Genomic DNA, 27,559 nt, shown 5'->3' with positions numbered 1-27,559 from the left:
AAGTTTATTTTCTTTTGTGAATGATAAAAACCTCCTTTAACATCATAATCTCCTTTAAAAATCAAGGTCAGGTTAACCTGTTACGATATGTTATGCCTGAGGGGGAAACTGCTGAACCTGTCAGAAACACAAACATCAAGTTCTCTGAAGCCTTGTTAAACAAGACTACCTCTGCTGTAACAAGACCTTTATTTGCCTCAATTTGCTCTAATCTGATTACATTTACCTTCATTAAAGAATATAGTCCATACATATCTATTATCAAATAAAAGGGATAAATCTGTTATAATGCTATATCTATTTACTGTGCTTTTCCACAAGACAGGGTCTGTTAATCATTTAATAATCTCATTAAATATATGCTCATGTTGTAGAACAGTTTCCCCATTCACTATTTTTCCAAGAAATAATTTAGTGCAGCTTTGTGACAGTCGTCTTCTTCTTCTTTTTGAGTTCAATAATGTCTTAAATAAACAGTATTTTAAAGATTGCGGAGGTCTTGTCTTTGATCATATCAAGTATGCTTATTAAAGCAATTCTATTTGCTATAATTAGAAATGCCTTGTGGTTTCTGATCATACACAGAAGTCCACTGCCTTAATACAGCAAGATGAACGACTGACAACATGAAGTGTTTCACAAAGTGCAGTGTGTGTGTGTTAGTTATGGGTTATATGTTGTGTGATGTCGTTCTTACTTTGCGCATGCGCTCTTAATACGACCGTTCTTCCTTGGTCAGTCTGTAGCAACTGCGCTGCTTGTTAGAAAACGAGCCCAGAAAACTCAATTTAATTGTTCAGTAACTGGGATGTATATCTGTCTGACACTTATGTATGTGTAACTTATATTCGTTCAGTTTTAAATATGTGAAGACGGTTCTACGCTGTGAGGATAATTTAAATGACACTGACCCTGATTTGTGTTGTGGATACTGGTTACGAGGTAGGTCCATATCTGCCACCCGTCACCGCCAGCATCAGCCTGGTTTTGAGGAGCTATATTGCTACTTGCTACAGCAAAATCAGACTCCTCGACCCAAAGCTTCGTTATAAGACAAACATATATCTTATATAATGAATGAAGGTCAGCAAATGGTTACACATAATCATGTTAAAGGAGCGACTGAAAAATAATTGTTATCTGCGTAATAACAGCAAACGAACGTAGGTGTCATTAAAGCCTCTGATAGCGTTACATTGAATGGACTACAAGGAGGTGGGTCAAGTTTTTTTTAGGCCATTAGCAAGACCCGCCTAGCTACCGTTAGCTTGCTGGGTAGCAGTGGCGCTATTTGTCACCGCTCCTCCAACCGGCGTTACACCGGGCGAATGTATCCGGTGTGATGTTAATCGCTCCGGGATGGAAACTGGACTTGGATACGGTAAAATTGTGAACTATGTGTGTTTGTTGATGGTTTCAGTGGCGTTAACAGAAAACGTAGCGTTTACTTGTACGAAAACTGTAAACTGGATAATTGAGAGAATTTAAAAAAATACGTGACGCGGAAATTAGTCATCGTTGGTTATCGTTTCCCTGTTGAAAGATTAGCCAACGCCAGCTAGCTAGCCAACTAGCAGTGGGCTAGCTGTGCTTGTTAGCTTGCTAACAAAGAGCCGTTGCTCCCCCTTGCTTCGTAATGTTGAACTCGATGTTGCCATTTCAAATATATCTGTGGCGTCTTTATACGACGATAAAAGCAAGTATGAAATTAGAGGTTTCCCTCAACTATTATAATAATTTTATTAGTTTGTTTAGAAGCGTTCATTTTCTGTGTTTAAGCGTTACTGCAGCTGACATTATCTGGTGTAGTTCTGACATGGTTCCCGAGGTTGGTCGTGGCTGCAACCCTGACAGGACAGATAAGAATAATATTTAACATTGTCACTGCAGGTTTGCACAGCCATAGCAGAGGACAGGATGTAAAACTGTTACTGTTATTACGGAAATGCTGAATGAGGCAGATGTAGTTCATGCTTTATGACGCACAAAGCAAATTCAACAATGGTTTAAATCTCACTATAGCAGGCTATATTCAGTCTTTTAAAAGAAATTATAGTTTATTTTTCAGTTTTACTGGTGATCATAGTAAACAGCTGACAGTTGTGAACCCAGTGGTTTATATTTATTTCTGTGAAATGTTTTGTATCACAGCACAAAGTTTTTTTTTTTTAAAAAAAGCTTATAACTGTATACTTTATGTAGATGGCACTTACTGCTTCATGGAATAAGTAAATGTTTATATACATTGGACACTGATGAAAAATACCACTTTGAAGGCAAGTACTTAGCATGTCTGTGGAATAAACAGCTAATTTTTTTTCCAGAAACAGCGAACTCTCAACACCACACAATCAAATAATCTCGTCATGTGCATTACATTGGACGAACAGTTGACTTGGAAAATCACTGAAGCCTTAAAGCGGGCCCATCAACATTATGCCTCTGGCTAAAGTAGTATTCTTAAACTTTATGTATACTGTAAATGCTGTCTGTGAAGGTCTATACAAACCTTGTTGACATAATGTCGGTTACTTTTGAAATGTATCAGGCAGCTTTTGTTTTCTGTTTTCTGTTACAGGAAAAGTGGACCGGTGCACATTCAGACTGCCTGCCCATCCTGCCTTTGCCCACAGTGGGGTGATTGGTGCCTGTGCCTGTTGTAGGCTGTGCGTGTTTGATTCTCGACAGTGATTCCTTATGCTTGAAAGAAGCTGCACCCTGTGTCTTACAGGATGGATGGTGTGGACTTAAAGAGATTTGTGTATCAACAGCAGCACTCTGCATTTAGTTGCAGTGTTCTATCTTTTTCCATTTTCAAGAGGACACCTCCCATCTTACATCACCAGTCCCTGAACTATATTTATAGAGACAGTCTTTGAGCAATAAAAAGGGCAGTGTAAGATAGAAGTTCTGAGTGTTTTTCCTTTTTGACGCAGTCACTAATACTGTTTATACAGGCCTATTTGGCAGACATGGAAGTACTCTTATTTTAATTTTCCAGTTATTGTACCTCCTTATTCTTACCCTGGGTGGTGGGATGTCGGAAAAGCCAGACGACAAAATGGTGAAATTTCTGGCTCCCCCACATAAAAGTGGAAATGGCCCCAGTACTGGTTCGGATTCTATGGTGAGTGAGTGCCGGCCTGCAGAGGTGAGACGTCGGCATCACACCATGGAGCGAGACCGAGTTAACCCTGAACACCGCTTTTTACGCCGAAGTGTCATCAGTGATTCCAATGCTACAGCATTAGCCCTTCCTCTACCCAGTAAGATCCCCATACCTGCACCTCAGCGGGGTCAGCTGCAGGAACCTGTTCTTCAGCGGCAAAAGGCTGCTGCTACTCATTTACCGACAGCTGAACTAAGGATAGCTCAAAATGAGGTGGCTGCGGGGAGTGAAAGTGCAGGAGAACAAGGAAAAGACATAGAGATAGCCAAGGTGGATGTTGTGCCTTCAGTGCAGGAGCCTGCTATTGTACAAGATATCCATGATGGAGTTGGGGTGGAAGCAGCCCACTCTGCACCATGCCTTGGAACTGAATTGCCAAGTCAAACAGAACCTGGAAGCGCTACTGAAGTGAAGGTGCGCCAGGGGGATGAGGGGGAGGAGGAAGATAAGGACTCTGCTAAGGCTCGAGCAGAGGCAGAGCAAAGAGAAGCAGAGAGAAGAGTTCAAGATGACATCGAAGAGGCGGAAACCAAAGCTGTTGGAACATCACCTGATGGCCGATTCCTGAAGTTTGACATAGAAATTGGACGTGGTTCCTTCAAAACCGTCTACAAGGGCTTGGATACTGAGACCACAGTGGAGGTGGCATGGTGTGAGCTGCAGGTACGAACATTTCTATCATTCTAATTTATTATATTCCCTCACTGACATGAGTACAGTCAGTGAGGGAATAGGAGTAGAGTCATCAGTAGAGTCAGTTTCTTTTACTGTGTGCTTGCTCAGAGGGGATTGTAGGTTGAAACTGACTCGACGCCTTGACCATTGAGAGCATATCAGTTATAAATGTTCTTTTAATGAGTCATCCTTAAGACAGCTACACATTGTGCAATGTGAGCCGTCTTAACAGTTGTCTTAACACTGGAAGTGACACTGTACAAAAGGCATCTTGGCTATGACATCATGTTTGATGTGAGCATACTGTAAAGTCAGCATAGCTACTTTGTTACAGTAGGCCAAAAAACTTACGTGCAGCACAGACACAGAAACTTAAAATCTTATGACTTAAAGGACTAAAACAAATATATAAAACTCCACATATTATGTTGAGGTAGTTTTGCTTTCACCTGTGCTGTTCAGGTCACTATTAATTCATCACCATGTCTATGTCCCTGCTTGGTTCCTTTTGGCTGGTGAGGGGATGTAGATTTTTATCGGCAGTCACACAGCTTGAATGACCATCTGAATTGTCTTGGCAACTTCAGAAATTTGTATCTGATTGTCTTTGGTGCCAAGACTATGCAAATGGTAGTCTTGAACCTCTCTTGCTGCCAGGTGCAGAAGTAGTGTTTTTTTAGTCGTAAACAAATATGCGGGGCAGACAAGAAACTCACTATGTGTACGGGGCTTTTTTTTGTGTAGTATCGCATCCTCTTGCCAGTTTCCCATCCTTTGGGTTGATTAGAGCCAGAATGATTTCCTTCCACACAGTCACCTGAGCCAACAGCTCTGTCATCTCCGCTCTTAGAGACGAGGCCAGCGTTTCCCTTTTGATTGTTTTTAAATTGCATCGATCATGAAAGTCGAGCAAAATCAACAGATGAACTGTTGAATTATGAGCAACTGTTTAGGCTTGTTTAATGGATCGTTCTAATTTATATCACTATTACAGACTTGAGGTTTAATTTTTCTTATTGTTAGTGTGCAGAACTGATATTCTGTGCTGAATCATTTATAAAAGTGTTTTATTTTTTAAGCATTTAAACTGTAACTACGTAAATTCCTGTCATTAAAAGCAGAGGTTGCTTCCAAGCAAATGCACACCTTGAAAAAAACGTAGAATATAGAAAATGTCTAAATGTGGTAATAATAGTCACACTTATGATTATTAATGCTTTTAGACTTTTTCCCAAACAGATCACCTTTACAAATCTGACCTTTGACGTAGTTTTATTTTTGCCTTTCTTCACTGCTTTTAGAATTTCTACTTTTCTTAGATATATTTGTGGTCTCTTTGTTGTTTGTCCTGCTGTGACACCAGCAGGACCCAAAGTTTGACCTCATTCACCATACCAATGTTTGTGCTTTACCATTGTGCTTTTTCACCCCGTCATGAGGGCTCACGCAGCAACAGATCGAACCACAGCCACAAATGCGAGCTGGTTTCAGAACAATGTGGAGATTACAGACTCGTGCCCCTCCCCCCCTTCTCACAGACCAAATCTCACGCATGCTCAGTGCATTCCTGCTGTGAATGCTCGTGTGAATGTAAAATGGGTCACATTCCTCGCAGACGAATCTCCTGTGTGAAGCACAGAAGGCTGACCTGCCAAGGCCTGCTTCTAAATCATCAGTCCACCTCCCACCCTTTTCACTTCCACTGATCTTCACTTTTATCCTTTTTTTAAACCAAAGTCCACCCCCAAGTAAGCTATATGCAACCTGAAATGTAATTACGTACTATGATTGATCACACGAATTTGCCAATAGACTGGCTCACGTGCCTTTGTGTTGTATGCAGTTGGGTTAATATTGCAATAGAGGATTTTGAGCTCAGACATGAATCATATTACGTCTATAGTTGTTTTTTTTTAAGAAGTCGTTCATCTGCCTCGCTCTAAGCTCAAGTGACACAGAAGCTGACGTGCCCTGTCACATGTGGCAGGTTGTGAAAGCAGTTCACTGATTACCCAAGCAATGCTGTTTTACTACCCATGTATCCTGAAAGTATATTTGCTGGAATATGACATTAACTAATGTTTTAGTCTTTGTGCCATTGTAGCTTTCGTTTCCTGGTTAATCTTCACACGTTTATTTTACATTTAACAGTGAGTGAGTGAATGTGAATGTCAGTAAAAGCAGATTTTATGAGATCTTTATGAGAAAGTTCTGTAGTCAGGACCCACATTACGATCACTTACAGTGTAGAAGTGAGATTTCACTAAACTAGTTTAAAGCCTGTTAGCAATTTCTGCATTTACGTTTATTACATGAAATATGCAAACATTTAGCTTCAAGCTAAAGAAACTAATGTTAGGTCAGGGCATAACCACTAAATTATTCAGTGGTTCTTACTGGAAATTGGGTTTCCTCTTTAGCAACTGTGACGCCTGTTTGGTAATAAAACAAGTCTGACGGGTTTTCTCTTTCAAGATCCCCCAATTTACCTTAAACAGAGCTTAAACGATGGAGCTAAATTAGCAGTTCTGTGTCAACAGTGCGACAAAACCAAAAATCTGTTTTTCCTTTGGTCCTTTTTTATGTAGACATTGTCTTTGACTTTAAGGGACCGCGGCTCAAGGAATTTCACACGTGACAAGAGTCATAAAAATCAAAAGCACTTTACGTGCCCTCCATCTAACCTGTAAAGTACCCAAAAAAACTTTGTGGTTTAAATTGCTCAGGCTTTTTACATCTAGAAAGCCATTTGCTCACAATCTTAAGAATTTCCAGGCGGATGCCCTTAAACACCCACTCCTGACCACACTCATTTGTTGTGTATCTCATGTAGCAGGCATGTCTGAACAATAAGTAGGTCACCACAGAGAGGAAGTCGAGGTAGAATAGGGGAATAAATTTAGGAACCTCCCTTTTCTTCCTCACTCAGCCATTTTCTTGTGCGTCATCTTCCACTCCCCAAATCCTTTACAGTAGTGGCTGAGGCCATACTTAGAAGACCCCAGGCTGCGTCCTGAAGCTGTTGGAGTCCTGACCAACTGGCCGAAGGCGTTCACTGGGAGTGGCACATTATATCCAAGTAGAATAACACTGTGACTTGCCTGTCATTAATCTTCACAATTGCTCATCTGAAGGCTCACCGTATAAGCTTGAAATTTGTGTAATGTAAAAATTTGGAGAGGATTGTCTAATTTATAATGTGCATTCTTCATATAGGGGGGGAAACATGCTGTAAAAATCTCTGATGACATTCAGCGGTTTTATAGTAACATTATTAACAAATGTAGTAAAATATTAGACCAGTTTAAGGAAAATGGCATATTCAGTCCAAGGCAGAAAGCTTAACTGAAAGGGTTGGTGCTCATCATGGTGCTGGTTCTCGCTCTGACTAAACTGTGTGGAGAGTTGTAACCTTTTAAACCTGGATGTCCTAAATGACTAACTCAGGTTGTGAGACGGCTGCATGAGCAAAATCAGTTTTGTTTTTGGTGTCTGTGTGGGTCATTTGTAAAGGGAAAAAATGGTGAAACCCACAGTGTCAGACTCTGACTTTTACTCGTTAGTAGTTGAGATTAAAATGGTTGTCCACCTTGGAAATAGTGTGGTAGGACCTGTGATTATTGAGTAAAAGGCCCCAGAAGGGGGGCGGGCCCCGTCCCACTCTGTGCACTTTATGGGCCCTCATTGGTTTTCATTAGTAATCTTGTTTTTCACAGTCAGCAGGTATACATGCGCTGTTCAGTTGAGCTACAATTGGAGGTGATCCTCACCATTTAATTTGAACACTAGGTAACATTGTATCCCCTTTTAGCTTGTCTGTAGCCGGCTGCTTCTGGTTGACCTATTAACATCACAGACCTTTAAAAAATGACAAATTGCTACTGAACAGGACAGCTGTATAACTCTGTGCTTTTCTTGTGCTATATGTTGTACTGTTTTTATAAGAAGATGCACATTAATCCTTGTGGTTTTTCGTTGTTTGTTACCAACTTCTTCTGTGTAACACTGCAAACCTGTTACTTCCAGGTCAATAATTGGGACGAGAACTGTGGCGCAAGTACACAGAACCCAAGTCAGTTTAAATCTAGCTCAGTGTATTCATATATACAGGAGAAATTCAAATAACACTTTACATGTGTTTCAGAAATACAGTTTTGTCCAACTAACAGTGTTCTCTTAGTATTTTGTCTGTACTGCAAAGTAGTCTCTAATTGCTGAACTGTATGTGCTATATATATATATATATATATATATATATATATATATTTTACATTATCCCCATTTTTACTTTACATTACATACTTGTGAACTAGGGTATTAAGACCTTTCTTGTAAGAAATGTGTATTTCATCTATGCTGAGCAGCAGCTTTCTTCAAGCAGTGTGTCCATTGTGTTGTTTCGTCTATTTATTTTGCTGAGGCAACTCAACGTGGACATTTGTCAGTTTATTTGCAAGATTATGCAGAAACAAGACGAATTCTGCATCTTATGAATGAGCAAAGGAGGAACACGTTAGATTTAAGTGTGGATTCTGTATTACCTTCTTAGCAGCTCTTTCACCTCACAAAAACCTGTACTTAAACTGGCAGATTTGAAATGGGCTGTGTTTGTTATCTTCTGCTTTGCTGACATTTGCCGTGCCGTCACAGTGATCTTTGATCTCGTTGTCACGCGTCACACTGATGGTGACAACAAAGATCTATTCCCAAGGATAGACGTGGCATTGAACATACTAAATAAGGGTGAAACTGTTAAACATGACGTCTTGGCTTCTACTTGTTAATCAAACAAAAATATAAGTCCAAAGGCTGCAGTAACCTGTTCTTCAGCCAAAGGCTGACAGAGCCAGCCTTTGGCTTGATCACAGGCTTCCCCCCCCCCTTTCTATTTTTGGGTTGTTAGGTTATTTATGATGGCCTTTGCCTAGAAGCAGAACTTTCCATTCTAGTTTGTATTTAATGGTGGATTATTCAAACGCCTGAGGTTAAAAACATGTTCCGTTACAACTAGGATCTGCTAATTATTGTTTAAACAAATATTACTTGTATTAATAACGTCAGTGGTTTAATTTTTACAAAAAAACCACAATATAATATCAGCTGTGTTCTCTTATTCATTCAGATGCAAAAATAAGACAAAATTCCTTAATCTATGCAAGTAATTTTGATTACAATGCATTCAGTTCTAAAACAGATCAGTCTTTTTAATAAAAGCATTTTCCTGTTGATTCGTAAAGCTTTATCAGCATTTATCTCTCACGGCGATGCCGTCTTTGGTTCTTTGCTTTCACGTCCAGTCACGGTTTGTATTGTGACTGAAATGTCTGTAAAAATACTGCTGCAAAGAGCTTACATAGCACTGACCCAACGAGAAAAAGGAAAAAGGTTTTGACTTAAAAAGATTAGTCTTTGTAAGAAACATTTGGGACAGCGTTTTACTTTGTGCGTCACTTTCATCAGCATTTCTGTCTGTAAATATATTACTTATAAACGCACATCACAGAGTTTTATTTACTTATTTACATGCATGCTGTTTCCGGTTTATCACTTTTAGGCTATAAGGGCAGTTTTGCACAGCTGAGATTTAGATTGCGATGGGATTGAGGAGGCAGCACAGCACTTTGGTTAGCTGATTTATACCCACTTTATCAGAAGCTGCCTCTCAATCAGCTGGAACCACTGCTCAGAGTTTGTCTCAATGTTTCCACACCTCATCATATTTTTTCTTTATGGGCACTTGCAAATATCTCTCAGCTTCTCTAAGCACCTTCTGCTTGAGTAGGTCTTTTCTGTATGTATGAAACACATGCCCAGAGTTGATCAGAGCTATATCCGACGGTTTGAAATGCAGAAATTTCTGCACTACTTTTTGTTTCATGGTCGAGTCAAATAACACACAACTGATGCGATTATCCTAATATGACACGTAGTCTTCGATTCGTCTATAACTACATTCCAGAAGTACCCTTACAGGAAATGTGGATAGTCACAATATCAGACATGGTAAGGAAAAGATTGGTTTTCAAATCGGCTATCAAAGCAAGTGGCAGTGTTCCTCAAGTGGATTTGGTTACAATATTCAGGGCCACTGGCCCGGAGGCTGTGTGAATGTGCTGCTCTGGATATTTTGCATGCCCGTTTTGACACGGTGCACAGAAAAAGACAGCACAATCACAGGCCCACGAGATAAATAGATAAATACTTCACAGAGGAGGTCACTTATCCAGTTGCACAGTGGAGCCTCTTTCAGTACCCCCCCACCGCCCCCAAACTTACTCTTGCCCTTTAACTTGTTTCATGTTCTCCACGACTTAAGCAGTAATCTGACTTGAACTTTTCTTTAACTCAGTCACTCCTATCTCTTGCTAAAGTGGACAAAGTCAGAGGCTGATTTTCCACTCAAATGGGCTGAATTTCCTGGACAGCTTGGCTTGTGGCCAGGTCTTTGGCTTTCTTTGGGCTTGTCCGAGTGCAGTGGGGTAGGCTGCCATGTAGTCATGCTTGATCTAAATGTGGGTCATGCTAGGGATTGCTCAGGAAACTTGAGAGGGGTGGCTGCACATGTTCCAGATTTTTTTGTTTATGCACATAACTCAAGAAAAGCCAATAATATTAGAGCTTATTTATGCCTTAGCCTGAGTGTAAAATACCTCTGGGAAGACCTTGCTATCATGTTTACATTTATTTATAATTCATTTATAACCCATCAGCCCGCAGCCATTTGTTGACTCTGATTTACTGCTTTGCTCAGGACTGGAGGATGTTCTTTTCGCCTCAATTGTGTATTATATTGATATATTTTATTGTCTCTCATTGCGGTGCATAATGAAAGTGCTGTAATATCTCTTTGGACAACAAAGCTGAATAAATGTATTCTACAGAGTGCAGTAGTTTTGATATATATTGAAAAACAGCCTCATATTCAGATCCTAACTGTATTCTCCTTTAAAACATTTTTATTTCAGTCATATTTTTTGATAGAATAGAAAAATACTTGAACTTTAACTAATTTAGATGCTGAATTGGGAAAATAATGTTAATCTTCATAATGCTGTGTCATCAATCCTGCATGGACTTTAAGTTTTATAAACTCTTAAAATGCTTTCTTTTTGTCCCCTACAGGATCGTAAACTGTCCAAGACAGAGCGGCAACGTTTTAAGGAGGAAGCAGGGATGTTAAAGGGACTGCAGCATCCCAACATTGTTCGCTTTTACGACTCCTGGGAGGGACCCTCGAAAGGAAAGAAATGCATTGTATTGGTCACAGAGCTCATGACCTCTGGTACACTCAAAACGTAAGTCTCAGACTAGACAGATTTATCATATATACTAATATAAGAGTCACAAACAGGATACACAGAGACCGCTTACTTTATATGAAGGACAGTCTGTTGTTATTTTGTTCAATATTTGTCTCATGTTTTAGAAAGTGTGTGTAAAAACCACGTTCTCTTTTCTTTTGTAGATACCTAAAGCGGTTCAAGGTGATGAAAATCAAAGTGCTGCGAAGCTGGTGTAGACAAATCCTTAAAGGACTCCACTTCCTTCATACTCGGGCTCCTCCAATCATCCACAGGGACCTCAAATGTGACAACATTTTCATCACAGGCCCAACAGGCTCCGTCAAGATTGGAGACCTTGGACTGGCTACACTTAAGCGTGCATCTTTTGCCAAGAGTGTTATAGGTATGAATCATAAGTCACTTCTGCCTCCTGATCCTTGTGGGAGATTACCGTTTTCTATGGTTATGAATATCATGTCTTCATAAGGAAAAAAAGTGTATTTCTGACGATGTGGTTCAAAAACAGACCACAGCGTTTCAGCTGTCTCTCAAACCACAGCTCAAATGGAGGCCAAATACTGTGACGATCTTAGGCAGATAACCACAAGGCTTTCCCTCCTTTCAAACTCACTTTTTTAAATCAGTTTTGGTCCACGTACAGAGCATTTCTGTTTGTTTCACCAAAAAGAGAGGCTTTTTTTTCCAGGCATCTACTGAATGTAAGTAGCGCCTAATGTTTCTCCTACCTGTAATTATTAATATCATCACTGTAACGGTTGTTATGCCTTATTTCAGGCTAACTAGGCCAAAGCTATAGGTCTGGCCTTTGTTTCTGTCTTAGACTGGTCTTTGTTCTGTGGTTTGGAAATATGTGGTCTGTTTGCCAGTTGTACAAATAATGTTTAACATCTCTTTCTATGGGTTTGCCTCAACAGGTTATTTATTTTTATTTTTTATTTTTTCTCTAGTGTTCGTCTCTTGCTGTCTTTTAAAATATTGCAGGACTGCAGACTCTTTTTGCTCCGTCTTTGTGTCCAGGGAGCTCTCCCCACTTTCTCTCTGTCAGCATTTTGCCTTTGTTTCCTTTTTTATTTTCATTTTCTTTTCACATTCTTGGGTATGTTTTTAAAATGTAGGCTCTAGCCTCAGCTGTGCCCCATTCTGCTGTTTGGAATGAATAGGGTACTGCTGGTCATTGAGTAAGTATCTTTTATGGGCCTGGTAAGTCTGACAGTGTGCTGTAATACACATCAATATCAAAAACAATTACAATCAAATAACCAAGTGAGTTTTTCTGTGTAAGACCTGAGATTGAATCTGAAATAATCAGTTGATAGAACCAGGCTGATGTGCAGAGACACACTGTTCAGCACTGTAACTAGCTATGGGATCTGCTTCTCTCAGCCTTGCCCATAACACTTTCCTCCTGCAGGTCAGGAGGAGATGGTAAGTCAGACTGCGAAAGGTGAGTGTAATATTAGTGTAATGTTACTGTGGTTTTATAACAAGGTTTTGACAAAAGTTACTTCCATAGCTAGTTGTATTTTCCTCACAGAGCTAATTGGCATTGCCTTGGGTGCGTTTTATCGTAGTCCAGTTTCGGGGATTACTCGTAAATGCCTCACGTTAGAGCTAATCTTTGAGGATTGCAAATGATAATTCCTGCCAGCAAATTGTGTTCTGCACATTGGTTACCTCAGTCACACTCTTATATCCCAACATGTGAGGGTCTTACACAGACAAACACGTGCTTTCTTCTCTACAATCTAACTGAGCCCACATTCCCCCTCCTTTTTTTGTTTTCTGTCTCTTTTTTGCTTTCCTTCCCCCCACCTTTCTTTTTTTTTTTTTTTTTCCTCTCTCTCTCTTCCACCTTTCACCTCACAGGTGCTACTCCAGGAGATGTCATCAGGCTGGTCACTCTTCTCATCCTCCTCTTCCTCTACCCCCCCATGGGTTAGAGGGGCAGAGGGGCAATGGGTTATAAGAAGCCCACTCAATCAGTAAGGGAGTTCGAGAGTTCTGAATAGTTGTTTTGATTTAAGGTACCCCTGAGTTCATGGCGCCTGAGATGTATGAGGAGAAGTACGACGAGTCAGTGGATGTATATGCCTTTGGAATGTGCATGCTGGAGATGGCCACCTCAGAGTACCCGTACTCAGAGTGCCAGAATGCTGCACAGATCTACCGCAGAGTAACCAGCGTAAGTCTTCTTGTCAACTCTCCATGTCACGCCTCTGCCATGCCTTCACCTCCTCCTATGTGTCAAGAAGGCTAGTGTCCCTGGAATCATTGTTTTATTCCTGCTGACATCTCTTCAGCTTTAACTGCATTTAAGTTCACTGCTATCTTCCAAGAGAAAACATGTTATTTACACCCCCCTTGCTTTACTTCATCCTTAATTTTTTGTTCTCTTTTTCTTTTCCCCCCTCTTCTTAATCACACTGTGGGTATGTTAGCAATGTAGCCCTGGGGTGTGGATGGCTGATAGAAGGCGTAACATGCACAGTCCTGCTATTTTAACAGTGATTTAATCTCATCTAAACGGAAGTAAAGTCAGTATAGGAATTTCATAGTTTGTGTTATTCATGCATGGTGACGCACTGTAATACTTGGTCACTTATGATTCATACTCTTTCAGGCATATGTGTGTTAAAGATAAAGAAGTTGAACCTGTTTTAACGTGTGCCATCTACAAAATGTGTCTCCTAGTCTATACCAAATGTTTTAGTTAATCATTAACTGCTAAATGCAAACTCTTAAGTATTTGCCACACAATGTTAGTGTCACCTGCTACACATAATGTTTTTATTGTCGTATTCCTTGGGGAGATGGGCTGTTATTCCTTTTCTGGTATTTAGCTCAAATGTTTACTTGTCAGGCAGTCTTATATTTTCCTGTAGCGCTGGGCACTTTCCTTTCTGCCATTTGCTCTATTCATCACTTCTCAGTAGCTGTCCTTCACTGTCTGATGCCCTCCGTTTCACACAACTTGATATTTTTCTATCTTTAAAGTCTTTCTCTTCTCAGAATTGTGTTTAGGTCAATGCTTCTTCTTTTGCATGTTTGACCGTCACTGAGCAAAATCAAATATGTGTAGATATTTATAAAACTTTCATAATTGGATTGTTAAGAGTGAAAAATCTAATAAGAAAAACAAGTTTAGTTTAATAGCTTGTTAGGGGTGGATCATTGAATTACAGCAGCCTGAAAGAACTCTTTTTATTTACATCATTTTTTGGCCAACATTTGAAAGAGGAAGTTAGTTTAAGGTGTTAGTCGTGCCATTTATCTGAGCTTATTTTGTGATTAATCTAGAAAAAGACAGCAAGCTACAAGGTATTGTCCGGACTAAGAAAAGTTTGGATTTGGAGAATCATTTAGAGTTCTGTGTTTCTCATAGGGGGTGAAGCCGGGCAGCTTCGACAAGGTGGCCATTCCTGAAGTGAAGGAGATCATCGAGGGATGTATTCGCCAGAACAAGGACGAGAGGTCTATAACTTTAGAAATTTACATTTAACAAGTTTAGGGCAGTAATTTCTTTATGAAAACATCTTTGTTTGCTCACTGCATCTTTTCATCTTTTAGGTACTCAATCAAAGACCTTCTGAACCATGCCTTCTTCCAGGAGGACACTGGTGTGCGTGTAGAGTTGGCAGAAGAGGATGATGGAGAGATGGTGGCGATCAAGTTGTGGCTAAGAATAGAGGATGTAAAAAAACTTAAGGGGAAGTACAAAGACAACGAAGCCATTGAGTTTTCTTTTGACCTCAACAAAGACGTCCCAGAAGACGTGGCTCAAGAAATGGTGAATTGAACTGGTTAACGCTGTCAGTCAGCACATTTACATGACACGAGCAAAACTAATGAATTGTATCAGTACAACCTAAAAATCAAAAAAATTCATGTAAACATTTAGTGTCACCAAATCGAGCTTCTTAAAACCGGGCTAAAACACCTGCGTGTTGTCGTTGTTGCTCGAATGGCTCTGCATTTATAATGTTCACCTCGGCTTAAATGGGTTTAGGTTTAATCTCTCGGTTTCTTTTTGTAAAGTGTACAAGTAAATTGATACAACTGAACTCCCTATAAAGCTGTTCTCATTCACATTTTTTTGTTTGTCAAAGAATCAGTCCATTAAGAATACATTTTGACTTGCTCAAAGCATTTCCGGACCGTCGCGCTGCTCCAATAAAAAAATCTGAATTTACACCTGACAAAATGGCCATTCAGGTAACTTAAAGAAAGCGTCTGTGAGGTGTATTTAGCTATGATTACATGTACGATGGTCTCTCACAGAGAAAGTTGGAAGCGACAGATTGTCTCAAATGTTTCCTTACACAGTCCACAGCGCTGCAGCTATTATGGATGTATACTGGTACAAGGGTGGCAGTCCAGTGAAATGGCCCAGTTAAGCTGTAGCCTTAGCGCTACTCAGCTTGTACATGTAACAGTGCTGACTAATTGACAAAGGACTTTGTAATCTTGGTTGACTTGCCCATTGCTGACTTGTATGTCATATCTTTGTGCTGCAGGTTGAATCTGGTTATGTGTGTGAAGGTGACCACAAGACCATTGCGAAGGCCGTAAAGGACAGGGTGTCTCTAATCAGTCGCAAGAGGGCGCAGCGGCAGCAGGTGTGTCCATGCTCAACATAACGTATTTCATTTGTAACTAAATTCAGTCAATATTTGTTTTTCTGTTTCAGCCATTGGATTTATGTACGTGCGTGTAGATGTTAACATGTCTGACCAGTTGGGGATTTTAATCTGTTGTTGCTGGTTGTCTTATAGGTTAGAGAGGATCAGGAAAAGAGAAGGATTGAAGAGGAGGTGCAGGGCCAGCCACTGCCAGCACAGCAACCGGGCCAACAGTCTAGTGTGGAGATTTCTCATTCACAACCAGTGCCGCAGCCTGCCTCTTTTGTTGCTCCACAGCCCAACCAACACGGCACACAAATGACTGCCCAACCAGCATCTCAGCAGAGCCTCCAGAACTCCAACTACAGCAATCCTCAAGCCACCCAACTGAGTGGCATATCACAGGGCGTCCCTTATGTTCCACAGTCAACTGGGAAAGTCCCAGTTCAGGTTCAAAGTGTAACTGGCATCCAAACTGAGACCGAGGAACCGGAGACAGACCAACAGCTGCAACATGCTGGAGGAGGTATGTATCAAACATTTATAGCTAAATAGTACAATGGTACTCTCATAGATTCCAAAGCCTTGTGGGTTGCAGGTGTTTCACACAGATTAACCTTTTTGTCCCCCTGTTGCAGCTCGGGATATGGGAGACAGACCACCTGCCTCTTCTATCATTCCTGAGGCCTTGCCTCCTCAGTCAGGGGTATCCTACAATTCTCCTCCCAGTCAGCACCTTCAGCCCCAAGTGTCCTGTCCACAGACGCAGAATGACCCAGTGCAGCACCAGTTGTCACTGGTAAGAGAAATACAGTGCAGTCCTATGTGTTAGGATTCCACCTCTAATACTCCTTTTAAAAGATAAAAATAAAACATCTTTTCTGACATATATTCAGATAAACATCTGTTCAATTTGAATTTAGGCCCCCAATCTGTTTTATTTCTGTCCTTGTTTCTATTAAAAATACTTTGGCTGTGTGACAGTGTTCTCGGCAAATCCTCCCTATGCTGAAACAGCTGATTTACTAGTAGAAGTTAATTGTTGAGAGAATCTCCACAGAACGGTTCAGATTGATCTGTGGTCATGACATGTGCCATTCTTTGCGTCTCTGCTCATAGAATTAAATCAGTTTGCTTTTTTCTTTATCTAATTTTTACCACAAAATTCATGTGCCACCCAACTGCAGGTCGTCCAGTCCGAGGCTGTTCCCAGTGCACCCACCAACCAGTCGGTTTCAGTGGCACCTCCACAGGTATATCTCACAGTGTCTCATATTGTGCTTGAACAGTGATTTTGGACCATCTGAAATAAACTGTTTTAATAATCTACTGAATCCACTCTATAAACACTTTTGTGTCACCACGCCAAGTCTAAACCTCAACCCCTTAAAGTATGAATCTGACTTTCAAACCATGTTTAATCTTTAAAGGCCACATTCACTGTTTTCTGGTTGCTGTGTTGACAGCAGTGCTCAGGACTGTTCCTCCCCAGTTATCCTTAGTTTTTTGTTTGCTTGCCCCCCCCCCCCTTGGATAATTTAGTTTCTTTCCATAGCTTGCTACTCTTACCCTGTGCTATGTTTTGTTTCCCATAGTACGGAGTTTACTACCAACCATCGCCTCCCCCTCAGGTAGATAAAATTCCCCATTTTCCCACTACAGTTTTTAAATGCACCCAGTCTAGGGGATAAACAAAATGAACTGATTATCTATATTGATCTGTATGGCAGGCTCTCCTTACTTCCTGATTAATTGTTGTTGGCTTAGAAAGGGTTTAAAGTATCCTGAAAACAAGCCTGGCAAGTTCAGGGATTATCCTGCAGTTTACATGTCTGCAGAATGCATTTCAGAGTTGGCATTAGGCATTCATTGAGCAAAGCTTTGACCCTTTACTGAGTCGCACAGAAAAATCTGATGTATGTGTTAGTTATCCTTCAGGTAAGTGCATGAGGTTTTGCATCAAAGTAAAATTCTGAGATTTAGATCAGAAGAAAACTTTGCTTTCAGGAAATTACCTAAATACCAAAGTGATTGTGTTCTTCGTTGGTATTTTAAAAATCTCACCTGTCCAATTGTATTTTTGTCTCTGCTTTGCTTTCTTCATCTCTCTTATTTATACTCCCAGCAAATCACGATACCCCCATCTTCTCAGTCCTCTCTCCCACCGCAACAGCCAGAGAGCAGCAGTGCGCTGCCACAAGCACAGACTGGAGCTCTGCAGCTACAGGTGACACACGAACCCCTCCTGCCTATGCTCTTCATGGATATTTATTTTTATCTTGCTTTAACACATACACTGACATATGCAAGTGTTGAACTTGGGAATTCCCCCAATTTGCTCCACCATACTACAGTGTGAATGTGATACTGTCCATTTTTATGTTTCAATTTCTTCTGAGTCATTTCTCTTTGTTTTCCCTGAACATAACAACTTTTTTTTACCTTGTATGTCCCTTTTTTTTTCTTTCTTTTTTTTTTTTCTTTTCCCCTGCACGCTGCTTATTCTTGCATGACCTAGTCTTGGGCCAATGATCCAAGTCCTCCTATCATGTCTCCACCAATCAACATAGAGCATCTGTACTTCCTCTATCAGGCTTCATGCCTCTCTGCTCTGCAGGTACTTTACAGAGCTCAAAACAAATACGTGTGGGTGGTAGCATGTAGCATGATTAGGTTATTTCCTCTTTGTATAGTTCCTGCATCTCAAAGTATGTGTATGGTCATAGCTTAGGGAAAAAGTATTTCAGGGTGTACAGTTGACATATTATCAAATATTAATGTAATATGTTCTAAAGTCCGAGTCAACATTATTAACTTAGTTGGAGCAGTGATTGGAACCAAGTATTGAATCATGTTTGTTCCTATGGGTCTTAGATTTTGACTAAAAACTTATAAAACAATTTAAATTTCCTCTAACCCTGAACCCTCCATGAAAAAAGGGACACCTGTAGATTTAAACTATATATATGTAAATTTTGAATGAGACATTTTTTTGCAGTTCTAAATATCAGCATTATAACCACATATAAGGACAGAAGTGACATTTATAGAACAGTAACCTGTATAGAGTGAACTAATTTCCATGATAAGCACTGCAGATGTGTTTAATTTCTTTGAGAATGAAGGAAATCAGAACTTCATTGTAGACAGTATTTACACACCGCCTCACAGCTGAATAATGGCGTTTCTTGAAGTACGCAGTTATGTTTCACCATATTAAACAGCTCCACCTGGTGGAGGGTCTGATTGACATGGTTCATTGATCTGTTAACAGCTGATCATGACTACACCATTTCCACATGCTTTAACTGGTTAAAAACAGCTTACTGTGCAAATCATCATAGAATTTCATAATGGTAACATGTAAATAAAAATAAAAAAAGTTTTCTGTGTTTCAGGGTCCTGTGACTCTTCCTCAAACAACGCCATGTGAGCAGCCAGCGGGATCCTCCTCCTTGGTGCCTCCAACTGCAGAGAGGTAAGATGGTTGTTATTATTTTCTTTAGAGGAATGAATAAAGACGGTTTCCATCACCAGGTTTTCTTCTTTTATTATTAATTTGTGTCTTTTCTAGCTGTCTGTCAGATGCAGCTTCAGGGCTTAGTGATGGTAATGATGGAAGTTCTACATCAGGTGGCCGCCACGAGGGGCGCTCACTTAAACGTCACCAACGGCGATCTGTACGCAGCCGTTCACGCCATGAGAAGACTACGAAGGCGAAGCTAAATGTCCTCAATGTATGCGTCGAACCTGATGTTTCCACTGATACTCCTTAAGCTGTTTGTGGCTGAACACCTTTAACAGAAATGAATCTTTTGCAGATCTCTAACGTGGGAGATAGAGTAGCTGAGTGCCAGCTGGAAACGCACAACAGGAAGATGGTGACATTCAAATTTGATCTTGATGGTGATAACCCTGAGGAGATTGCACAGATTATGGTAGTGCTTGCTCTTTTGTTTTCACTTTTAACATTTGATTGACAGTAAATGTCAATATTTATATTTTGATATTTATATTTGTGCATTACGTGTTCATTCAGTTTAACAACAAAGTACATTAAGAATCTGTTCAGTGTAGCGCACTTCATCAAATGTTGGTCCCAATAATTATATCTCTTTTTCTTTTAAGGTTGAAAGTGAGTTCATCCTGGAGAGTGAGCGCGAGTCCTTCATCGAGCAGGTCCGTGAGGTCATAGAAATGGCTGATGAGAAAGGAGAGGGCATGAAGGAAGGCTTCCCCCAGGTATGGCTTTACTGCACCTTATCAAATACCCATTGCAGCAGTTTTCAGCCTTACCTGCTAAACCTGAGGATGTTTTTATCTACTTATGTTGCAGATTGGTGATCTCCAACAGCAGCCTGAGCTAACTGTTCCCATGGTGCCGGGTAAATATTATTTAGGAGATGGCAGTGTTTAGGTTCCAGTTAGTCCCTTTTGAGTCACATTTGAATTTTCTTTTGTTTAGGCATTTCCCCCAGCACTACTGCTCAGGTGGTTCATTCAGCGGGGCGAAGATTTATAGTGAGCCCAGTGCCAGAGTCTCGTCTTAAAGACCAGTTCTTCGGAGACTCATCTTCTAATAAATCCTTTGGAGATGAGTCTGCTGCTGGTGAGATAAAGATTTTGTTTAGCACCCTTTATCATTAAGGTACAGTTTTTTATGTAGGTATGTTCATCTGTTTTTGTATGTTTTTTTAGCACCCTTGGGCCTTTCTCTCTCTGCTCCATCTGGGATTCTCCAGCAGGCTTTTAATAAAGTCAGGCAGGCTCGCGTTGACAGAAGCAACACACTCGATCTCCCCTCTGCCGATTATGAACCAGGCGCTGTCCCACCCATTGAGGCTGGCCTAAACTCTAAGAATATCCATTCTACTCCAGAAGTTGTGACTTCCTCCACGAGCACTGCTTTTCCAGCTGTCACATCTACTGCAGCTTCCTCACCACCTCATCCAGTTGGAAGGGTTTCACCTCCACCAATATCAGTTCAGTCCCAAACTGTAGTCGGTGACCAAAGTTCACCATCCCAGTCTACCCATGAAATGGCGCACTCACAGTCTCCACCAGCTGCTAGTGCCCCCCCTTCATCATCCACTGTTTCACCTCCTTCAACACTGACCTCTGTCCCTGTGGTGACTGGTTCTCAGCCAAACACTACCCCCATCTCCTCTGTTGCTGGGACATCCATTAGTGCTGGAAATGTTCCCACTTCAGAGCCACAGCCCTTTAGTGCTGTTGCGGCTTCTCAGCCTATAAATTCATCCGTCCATGCTCAGCCCCCACCTCCCACGTCATTGCCTGGTCAGACCCAGGGTCATTCACAGCCCGTGGAGTCAGAGGGGGCTGAGCTCCAGTCTAAGACAGCTGGCAGAGATGACATTCAAACCCTCGATATGAAGCTACGATCCCTCTTTAAAGACATGAGCTCCACCTCCTCAGCATCAGTGGATCCCAGTCAGAACACAGGAACCTCCTCTCCTCCCACTGGAACATCCTCCCCTCCGCCTGGCACCATCCTGGTTCCCCCATCTAATCTTCCCCTGACTTCTGGAGTACAAGGTGTTCTGGGCTCCACAACTACACCTGGAGGACATGCCCAGACCCCTCCTTCTAAGCCCAGGGCACAGGTCTGTGAAGAATGCAGCCCCTAAAAATGAATCTGGCATGCTGTTTATCATAATATATGTTAACATTGTTCTTTTACTTTCCAGACTTTACCTACTGGTTTTGATCAAGCTGCTACACCTCCTTCTGAAGTTGTTCCCCCTTTTCCTGGACCAAATCAGGTGAGATTACATCGTCATTGCAGTACAATATCCAGCCCACCACCTTTTCTACGATTGTGTCATGTGAAAAAGGAGCAATCGGCTTCTATTCCAGTGTTGTCCCTCATCCAATCGAGCATTACCTTTCCATATATTTTTTTGCTTGTCCTTTAGAGTCAAGCTAATATATGGAACTGATCACTGATTTACTACACTTTGTCCCAACATTCAGAAATCTCTTTTTCTTAAAGGTGATCTGAATTCAGAAGGCAAGTTGGACTTCAAGCCTCTTACTGTTAAACGTTGTGTAGACGGCTGTTTAGCCTTAATACGCTGGTATCGAGACCAGACTGAACTCTAGATTATATGCGGCCACTTCTTGTTTCTCAAGACAAATCTTTTACAGTAACCTTCATGCATTTGCTAGATTGGTTCAGATGAATTCTTGTTTTGATGATTATCTTTTTAAGATGCCAGTGTTGGCTGATTAGTGCGGATTTCACCAGTATATAATCGGTCTAAGCTGGCCAGCAGTGAAATAGCGCTAAATGTTTAAGATCTCGGTAGTTGTAGGGTCCTTTGTTAATGATAATGATACACAGTTCACTGAAGTCTTTATAGGGAACTGCTACAGGAAGTGACTGAAAGGGCTACAGGAACCAAGGGCTTCATTCATTTTCGTTGTTTGGGTTTGTCATGATCAGTGGATGTATGGTTCATGTGCTATGGTCGGTTTCGATTGTCTAAGGTCTTTATATCCTGTTTGTGTGACTCCACAGTCGCAGCAACCCTGGGGGAATTTGGAGGCCCAGTTGAACAGAGCTCCAAGTCCAGAGACTGTTCATGGGGGTGACGAAGCTCAGACTCCCGCTGCAGGTTTTACTCTAGGACGTTTCCAGGTGAGTTTAGGTCGCACCTTAATTTGAATGTTGGTAATGTAGTCTTTAATAGTTCAACCTCTTTTAATGGTCTTTTTCTATTTCTGAAGGTCTCTGTTGCAACTGAAGGTGCATCCAGCAGTGTTCCAGATCCATCCAGTGTTGTTTCTTCTGCTTCCCTCACTCCGTCCTCTACTTCCTCCTCCTCCTCTTCATCCTCATCCTCTTCCTCACCCTCAAGTCCAGAAAATACCCTCCACCGGTCCTCCACTCTGTCTAAAGGAGTTTGTGAAAATGATGGAACCTCATCTGCTGGTCCTGCCGGTGGAGCCACAACTATTGGACGCTTCCAAGTGTTGAAGAGCAGCACCTCATCTGAGCCAGCTGCCAGCTCTCGAGTGGGACGATTTTCAGTCACAGGTAAGCAGCGGGCTCAAAACACATTAACAGGATATGCTGGTTGTAATCAACTAGTGTGTGAAGCACCTCCTCCCAGTGTAGTGATGTTACACAAGAAGCTTCGGCTGCCCACCACAACCAGTCACACTTAAATCTGATACCTAAAACTGTCTTGTCAGTTATTTTGCAGCATTTACTGTAGCCAAGCTAAGTGGCTATGTATTTAGAGGATAATGCAGTCTAAGAGGTCTTTATAGATGTATCCTGTTGCAAAGGCCTCTGTACGAATTAATGAGCGCAATTACAGCAATATGGCTTGTAATGTGATTTCAAAGGAGACATCATTGGAAAGTTGCATATTAATGTGCTTGTTTTAGGCCCCCTCTTTGTAAACATGGCATTCAGCGAGCCTTTCAGATTTGAACTTAGGTCATTCTACAAGGTTATCCAGCCTCCTCCATGTGTATCTCCACCTAAAGTCAGCAGAAGTGGGGAGTTGAAGCTCTCTTGCTTTTTTCTTTGCTGTTGATGTCAAACTTCATCATTAGTTATAGTTTACTTAACTGAAGATATACGTTTGATAATCCTCTTGAGTTTGTTTTATGTTTAATATCCCAATAAAGAACCCTGGCTTCTAATTGGTGTTCTATTTTTTTTACCAGTCAGAAGTTTGAAATCCTAATTTCCCATTTGTCATTGAATGCAACATCAGAACAGAACAGTTTTTTTCCCTTATGTCACAAGATAAAGTTTGGACTATGCAAGACCCAGAGAACACAGATATTCAGGGTACATTTTCAAGTATTGAGATAAAACCTGTCTAATACAGTAATTGCATTATATTTTAATTTCCTGCAGTGACTCCAGCACCAGCAGTAAGCCCCACACCATCAAATGAAAGCGGTATGCAGAATGGACCCTCATCCTCGACCTCCGACCCCCAAAACACTCATTATCATTACAGTAGTGACAACGACGATGACTCAGAGACTGAGAATGAAGCTTTACAGAAGGAGATACATCGTTTGAGAGAAAAGTACGGCAGACCTCGACGGCCTCGTTTTAGATCACACCTGTTCTCGCACATGTTTTTGCAAATGTTATTTCACAGCTCAAAACAAACACGATTACTGAGTTTCCTACCTTTCCGCTTACAGACACATGATGGAGATTCAGACTTTGCAGAGTCGTCAGAAAGAGGAAATAGAAGCCCTGTACACACGAATGGGAAAACCTGTCCCTCCCTCTGTCTTCTCCCCCGCTGTGGCCATGGCTGGAGGTCGACGTAGGCTTAAAAGCAAAAGCCAAAAATCCCGCGGTAGTGGACAGCCCAGTCCCATTCACTCAGGTAGTGACAATTCACTCACTTATAGAAACTTTATGTCATGTGTGTGTTTTTCCAAACATCTAAAGATTACACAGTTGAAATATTAACTCCATGGTATATTCTGCTCATACCTTCAATCCTCAGCTCAGAGTCATGGATCCAAGTCTCCCCCAAAGCAAAGTTCACTCTCTGCAACAGAAGCTGTAGGAACTGCTGTTAGCAGGACATCAACACAGCAGCTCACATTCTCCCCATCTATGCCGAACCTCGATAGCTGTTCCACTGGTATGTGCAAGTACATCTTTTCATAATTCATTAAACAGAGAGGATTTTTTATTTTTAAATTGCTTTTATTGTATGATGAGGTGAGATTTATTCTGTAAATCCTGTGGGGTTTTCTTATTCTTCCTTTCCCGTTTTGCATGACTTTTAATTAAAATGTGCGTTTGTGGCTCTCTATGTGCACATGAAATGATTTTCTAGTGCACGTCTCACCCGTCTTACCTGTATTTCCAGTACCAAGTGGGACCAGCTCCACAAATGGTTCAGGGAACTGCCAGAATGCCTCTACTTCCTTGTCCCAGGCCACTGGATCCGCTCCTTCCCAGAAGGGCAAGGGCACCTTCACAGACGATCTGCACCAGCTGGTGGATAACTGGGCCAGAGATGCCATCAACCTCTCCCAGTGTAAGAGGGGGCCGAAAACTGGAGCGCAGGCAACTCTTGGACACGATGTAGGCTTTCATTGTACTTTATATATTGAGACTATGACTGTGCGTCTATATTTTATATGTATGCTTTTGTAACAATTGCATATTTAATAGTAAATGGTTTTTCTTAATTTTATACAGATAATCCCTCCAACGAACATGGGCCGAAAGTTTTCAGCTCCAGGCTACCTCTGCCCAGCACTTCCCACGCCGTCCAATAATACATCGACATCCTCCGCTCACCTTCCCAACCCAGCCAATCCCTCGGCCTCTGTGGGGCCTCGTAAAGGCTCTTTGGGCCCTGTTGTCCCGGGGTTTGGATATGCCTCGGCCCCTTACAGTGCTCCCCAGTGGGCAGGACCCACAGGTACATCCCAGGTCAGCATGCATAACCCAGCACAGCCACTAAAACAGTTCCAGCCGCCTACAACAACTTCAGTATCCATGCACCAAGGCTACCACATGGGAACAACACCGGCCAACCAGAAGTCAGTCCCAGGAGGGTCCAACTCGAGGCCTACGTAGCCCAGATAGAGCTCTGCTCCAGGCTGAGAGGAAGGGCCAAACAGGGCAGAGGGGACAGGCAGTCGTTGATCGAGAACCACAGCCTCTTTTTACAGTTTGCTGGTTAGCTGGCTTTGTTTTGTCATTTTTATTTCAACTTTTAACATTATGTATTATTTCTGTGAAGAGTTGACCTGTGTGGTTCGCGTCCTCTCGGACAGAATAACGTCTGTCTGGCAGTTGGCGGGAGAGTGCAATACACATCCACAGCACAAACGTCTCACATTTAGCCTGCCATTAGCTGTGGAAATGAGCTGTGACGAGTCAGGTGGTTGTGTCTGATGCATTGACTCAATGGCATAATCAACAGCAGCCAAATGTGTCTTCTGAGAGTAGATGTTGCAATATTGTCATTCCTTTGAAGGGGAGAAGGTAAGGAGGGATTGCTGTTCATATCCTTACTTCTAAACCAGGCTGGGACTGAAAACCGTTTCAACTGACAGGCCACAGACACACGTGTGCATACACACCTGATTTATCTTTAACCTGGTTGAATGACTTTGGCTGGAAGGTTGTGTCAATAAGAGAAGAGAGAGAGAGCGTAGTGAAAGTGTGAAATAACAGTGGGACGACGGGTAGTTTGTCCCCGAGGGGAAAGTAAAGTTGCTCGTAGATTTAGGAGAAGAAAGACTTGGTAAGTTAAGGCAGGATAACGGATAGGGCTGAAGTATCAGTACATCCCCCAACTATTAAGTACAATGCAATAATGAAGTAGATGAACTGACCCTTGTAACTGTGGCCTTAATTCCCAGATGCATGAAAACATTGGCTTTGTACATAGAGATTCCCTCTCTGGGTTATGATTCCTTGTTCAACATTTTTCTGTCTCCGTGTGTCTGGTATCCGATGTGATTTGAGTTTTATTTCATACAAATTTCTTATTTCGATTTATTCTTCACAACTGACCTAAAGCCACTGGATCTGCCACAAGTAAAAGCATCGTCCAGGTGTTGACCAGGTGTTGACCACCGTTCAGAGTTTGAAACTGACAAGGTGATGCTGCTGCTGGAAGTCCTGATATGAGTGGACAGTGTTCAGTCCCCCCCTCTGAAACACATGAAACCACTTTACTTTGTCCTGAATATGCTCATCATATCCTACAAAACTATGAATTTTTTTTAATTATCATTATTATTATTATTGGGGTAGTATTTAAAGGTTTCAGTGTGTAGGAAGTGTTCCTACTTCTGCCGGTTGTGCAGACGGCGTGTGCTCAGTACAAAGAGGAAACCGATTGTTGGAAAAGTCGTGTCACTCGTATCATTTAACTGTGACCTCACATCTTAAGTGTCCGGGGTCGTCTCTGTCTGTGGTCTGTTTTTGTATGCGTATATTTAATACAACGATGTTCTTAATGGACCTGTATTCAGCCATCAGATTTTGATGTTGTTTCACTGTAATTATTATAAAAGGTTGTTAAACAACATGTAGTTAAAGAAATATAAGAAGTGCAATTGCAGGGTTGTTGTTCTTGGTCTCCTCCTCGCCGTGCAGGATTAATCCTGCACTTCATTGAGTTCTTCTTTCTGACTTCCCTGCCCCCGTTTTCTATTTTATTGTACATATGCTAAAGTGAGGTAAATGCTTTCGCATAATTCTCAGTCACTAGAGCATGCTTGTGGTGACCCCCCCGCCCCTCCACATGCACATGCAATCTAACCTGTAAACTCAACAAACACTTTAGTGCCTTGCATCCTCACTAATAACAAGTTTCAGATTGATCTAGTCCTGCAGCTGTGACTGTGCTGCAGTAAACCAGAAACTGAACTAGTGCACGACGTAAACGCCACCACACACGGTCATTTCAGAGCATGTTGCAGTAAAAACGGACGCCACACGCAGAACAAATAGCACACTTAGTAAAGTGGAAACAGTTTATTTTCTCTCTACACTTACATCTGTGTGGTTGTGTAACCAGCTGTGTATTTCTCTTTGGCTCATGTGAACATGGATTTTTGCTGACATTTGTTTTAGTGGATTTCTTATTAAACAAGTTTCATGGCAGCACTTGTTCAGGCAGCGAGTGAGCTGTACAAAGGTTTAAAAGTTGGCATGCTGACTCGGCTGTTGTGTCACCGCCTCACAGGAGTGCCACGCTGTTGTTGTGACTCTTTCGCCTGCTCATAGATTGTTAAACTTGTCTGGGGGGTAA

At 41.5% G+C, this 27,559-nt stretch overlaps 1 protein-coding gene across 4 annotated transcripts; it reads left to right on the top strand.

Moving 5' to 3' along the window:
- The first annotated feature begins 721 nt into the window (after positions 1-721).
- Positions 722-27,559, top strand: wnk1a (WNK lysine deficient protein kinase 1a). 4 transcript variants are annotated; one of them, XM_072385636.1, is made up of 28 exons: positions 722-942; positions 2,579-3,832; positions 10,967-11,139; positions 11,310-11,530; positions 13,173-13,330; positions 14,531-14,619; positions 14,716-14,935; positions 15,663-15,764; positions 15,921-16,293; positions 16,406-16,566; positions 16,955-17,020; positions 17,363-17,398; positions 17,893-17,994; positions 19,166-19,245; positions 19,342-19,504; positions 19,589-19,705; positions 19,896-20,009; positions 20,104-20,152; positions 20,233-20,376; positions 20,466-21,391; positions 21,476-21,550; positions 22,309-22,428; positions 22,518-22,827; positions 23,665-23,842; positions 23,964-24,154; positions 24,278-24,418; positions 24,650-24,867; positions 24,985-27,559. In XM_072385636.1, the coding sequence occupies exons 2-28, from the start codon at positions 3,038-3,040 to the stop codon at positions 25,366-25,368; spliced, it is 5,706 nt and encodes a 1,901-aa protein (XP_072241737.1). In that variant the 5' UTR covers positions 722-942; positions 2,579-3,037; the 3' UTR covers positions 25,369-27,559. The 4 variants fall into 4 exon arrangements, with proteins under 4 accessions (XP_072241737.1, XP_072241739.1, XP_072241736.1 ...); XM_072385635.1 differs by lacking the exon at positions 722-942 and adding an exon at positions 1,203-1,381; XM_072385637.1 differs by lacking the exon at positions 722-942 and adding an exon at positions 1,537-1,700.

The sequence above is a fragment of the Leuresthes tenuis genome, unplaced genomic scaffold (assembly GCF_036924035.1).
Source record: "Leuresthes tenuis unplaced genomic scaffold, fLeuTen1.0.hap1 SCAF_5, whole genome shotgun sequence".
NCBI classification, from domain to species: Eukaryota; Metazoa; Chordata; class Actinopteri; order Atheriniformes; family Atherinopsidae; genus Leuresthes; species Leuresthes tenuis.
The sequence above is the reverse complement of the archived record's forward strand: the minus strand, read 5'-3'. Positions and strand labels throughout refer to the sequence as shown.

Coding starts and splice junctions, on each gene's coding strand:
- wnk1a (XM_072385636.1), top strand. CDS start 3,038: ATGTCGGAAAAGCCAGACGACAAAATGGTGAAATTTCTGGCTCCCCCA. Junction 17,399..17,892: donor AACCATCGCCTCCCCCTCAG/GTAGATAAAATT, acceptor TTATACTCCCAG/CAAATCACGATACCCCCATC. Junction 20,010..20,103: donor TGAAGGAAGGCTTCCCCCAG/GTATGGCTTTAC, acceptor CTTATGTTGCAG/ATTGGTGATCTCCAACAGCA.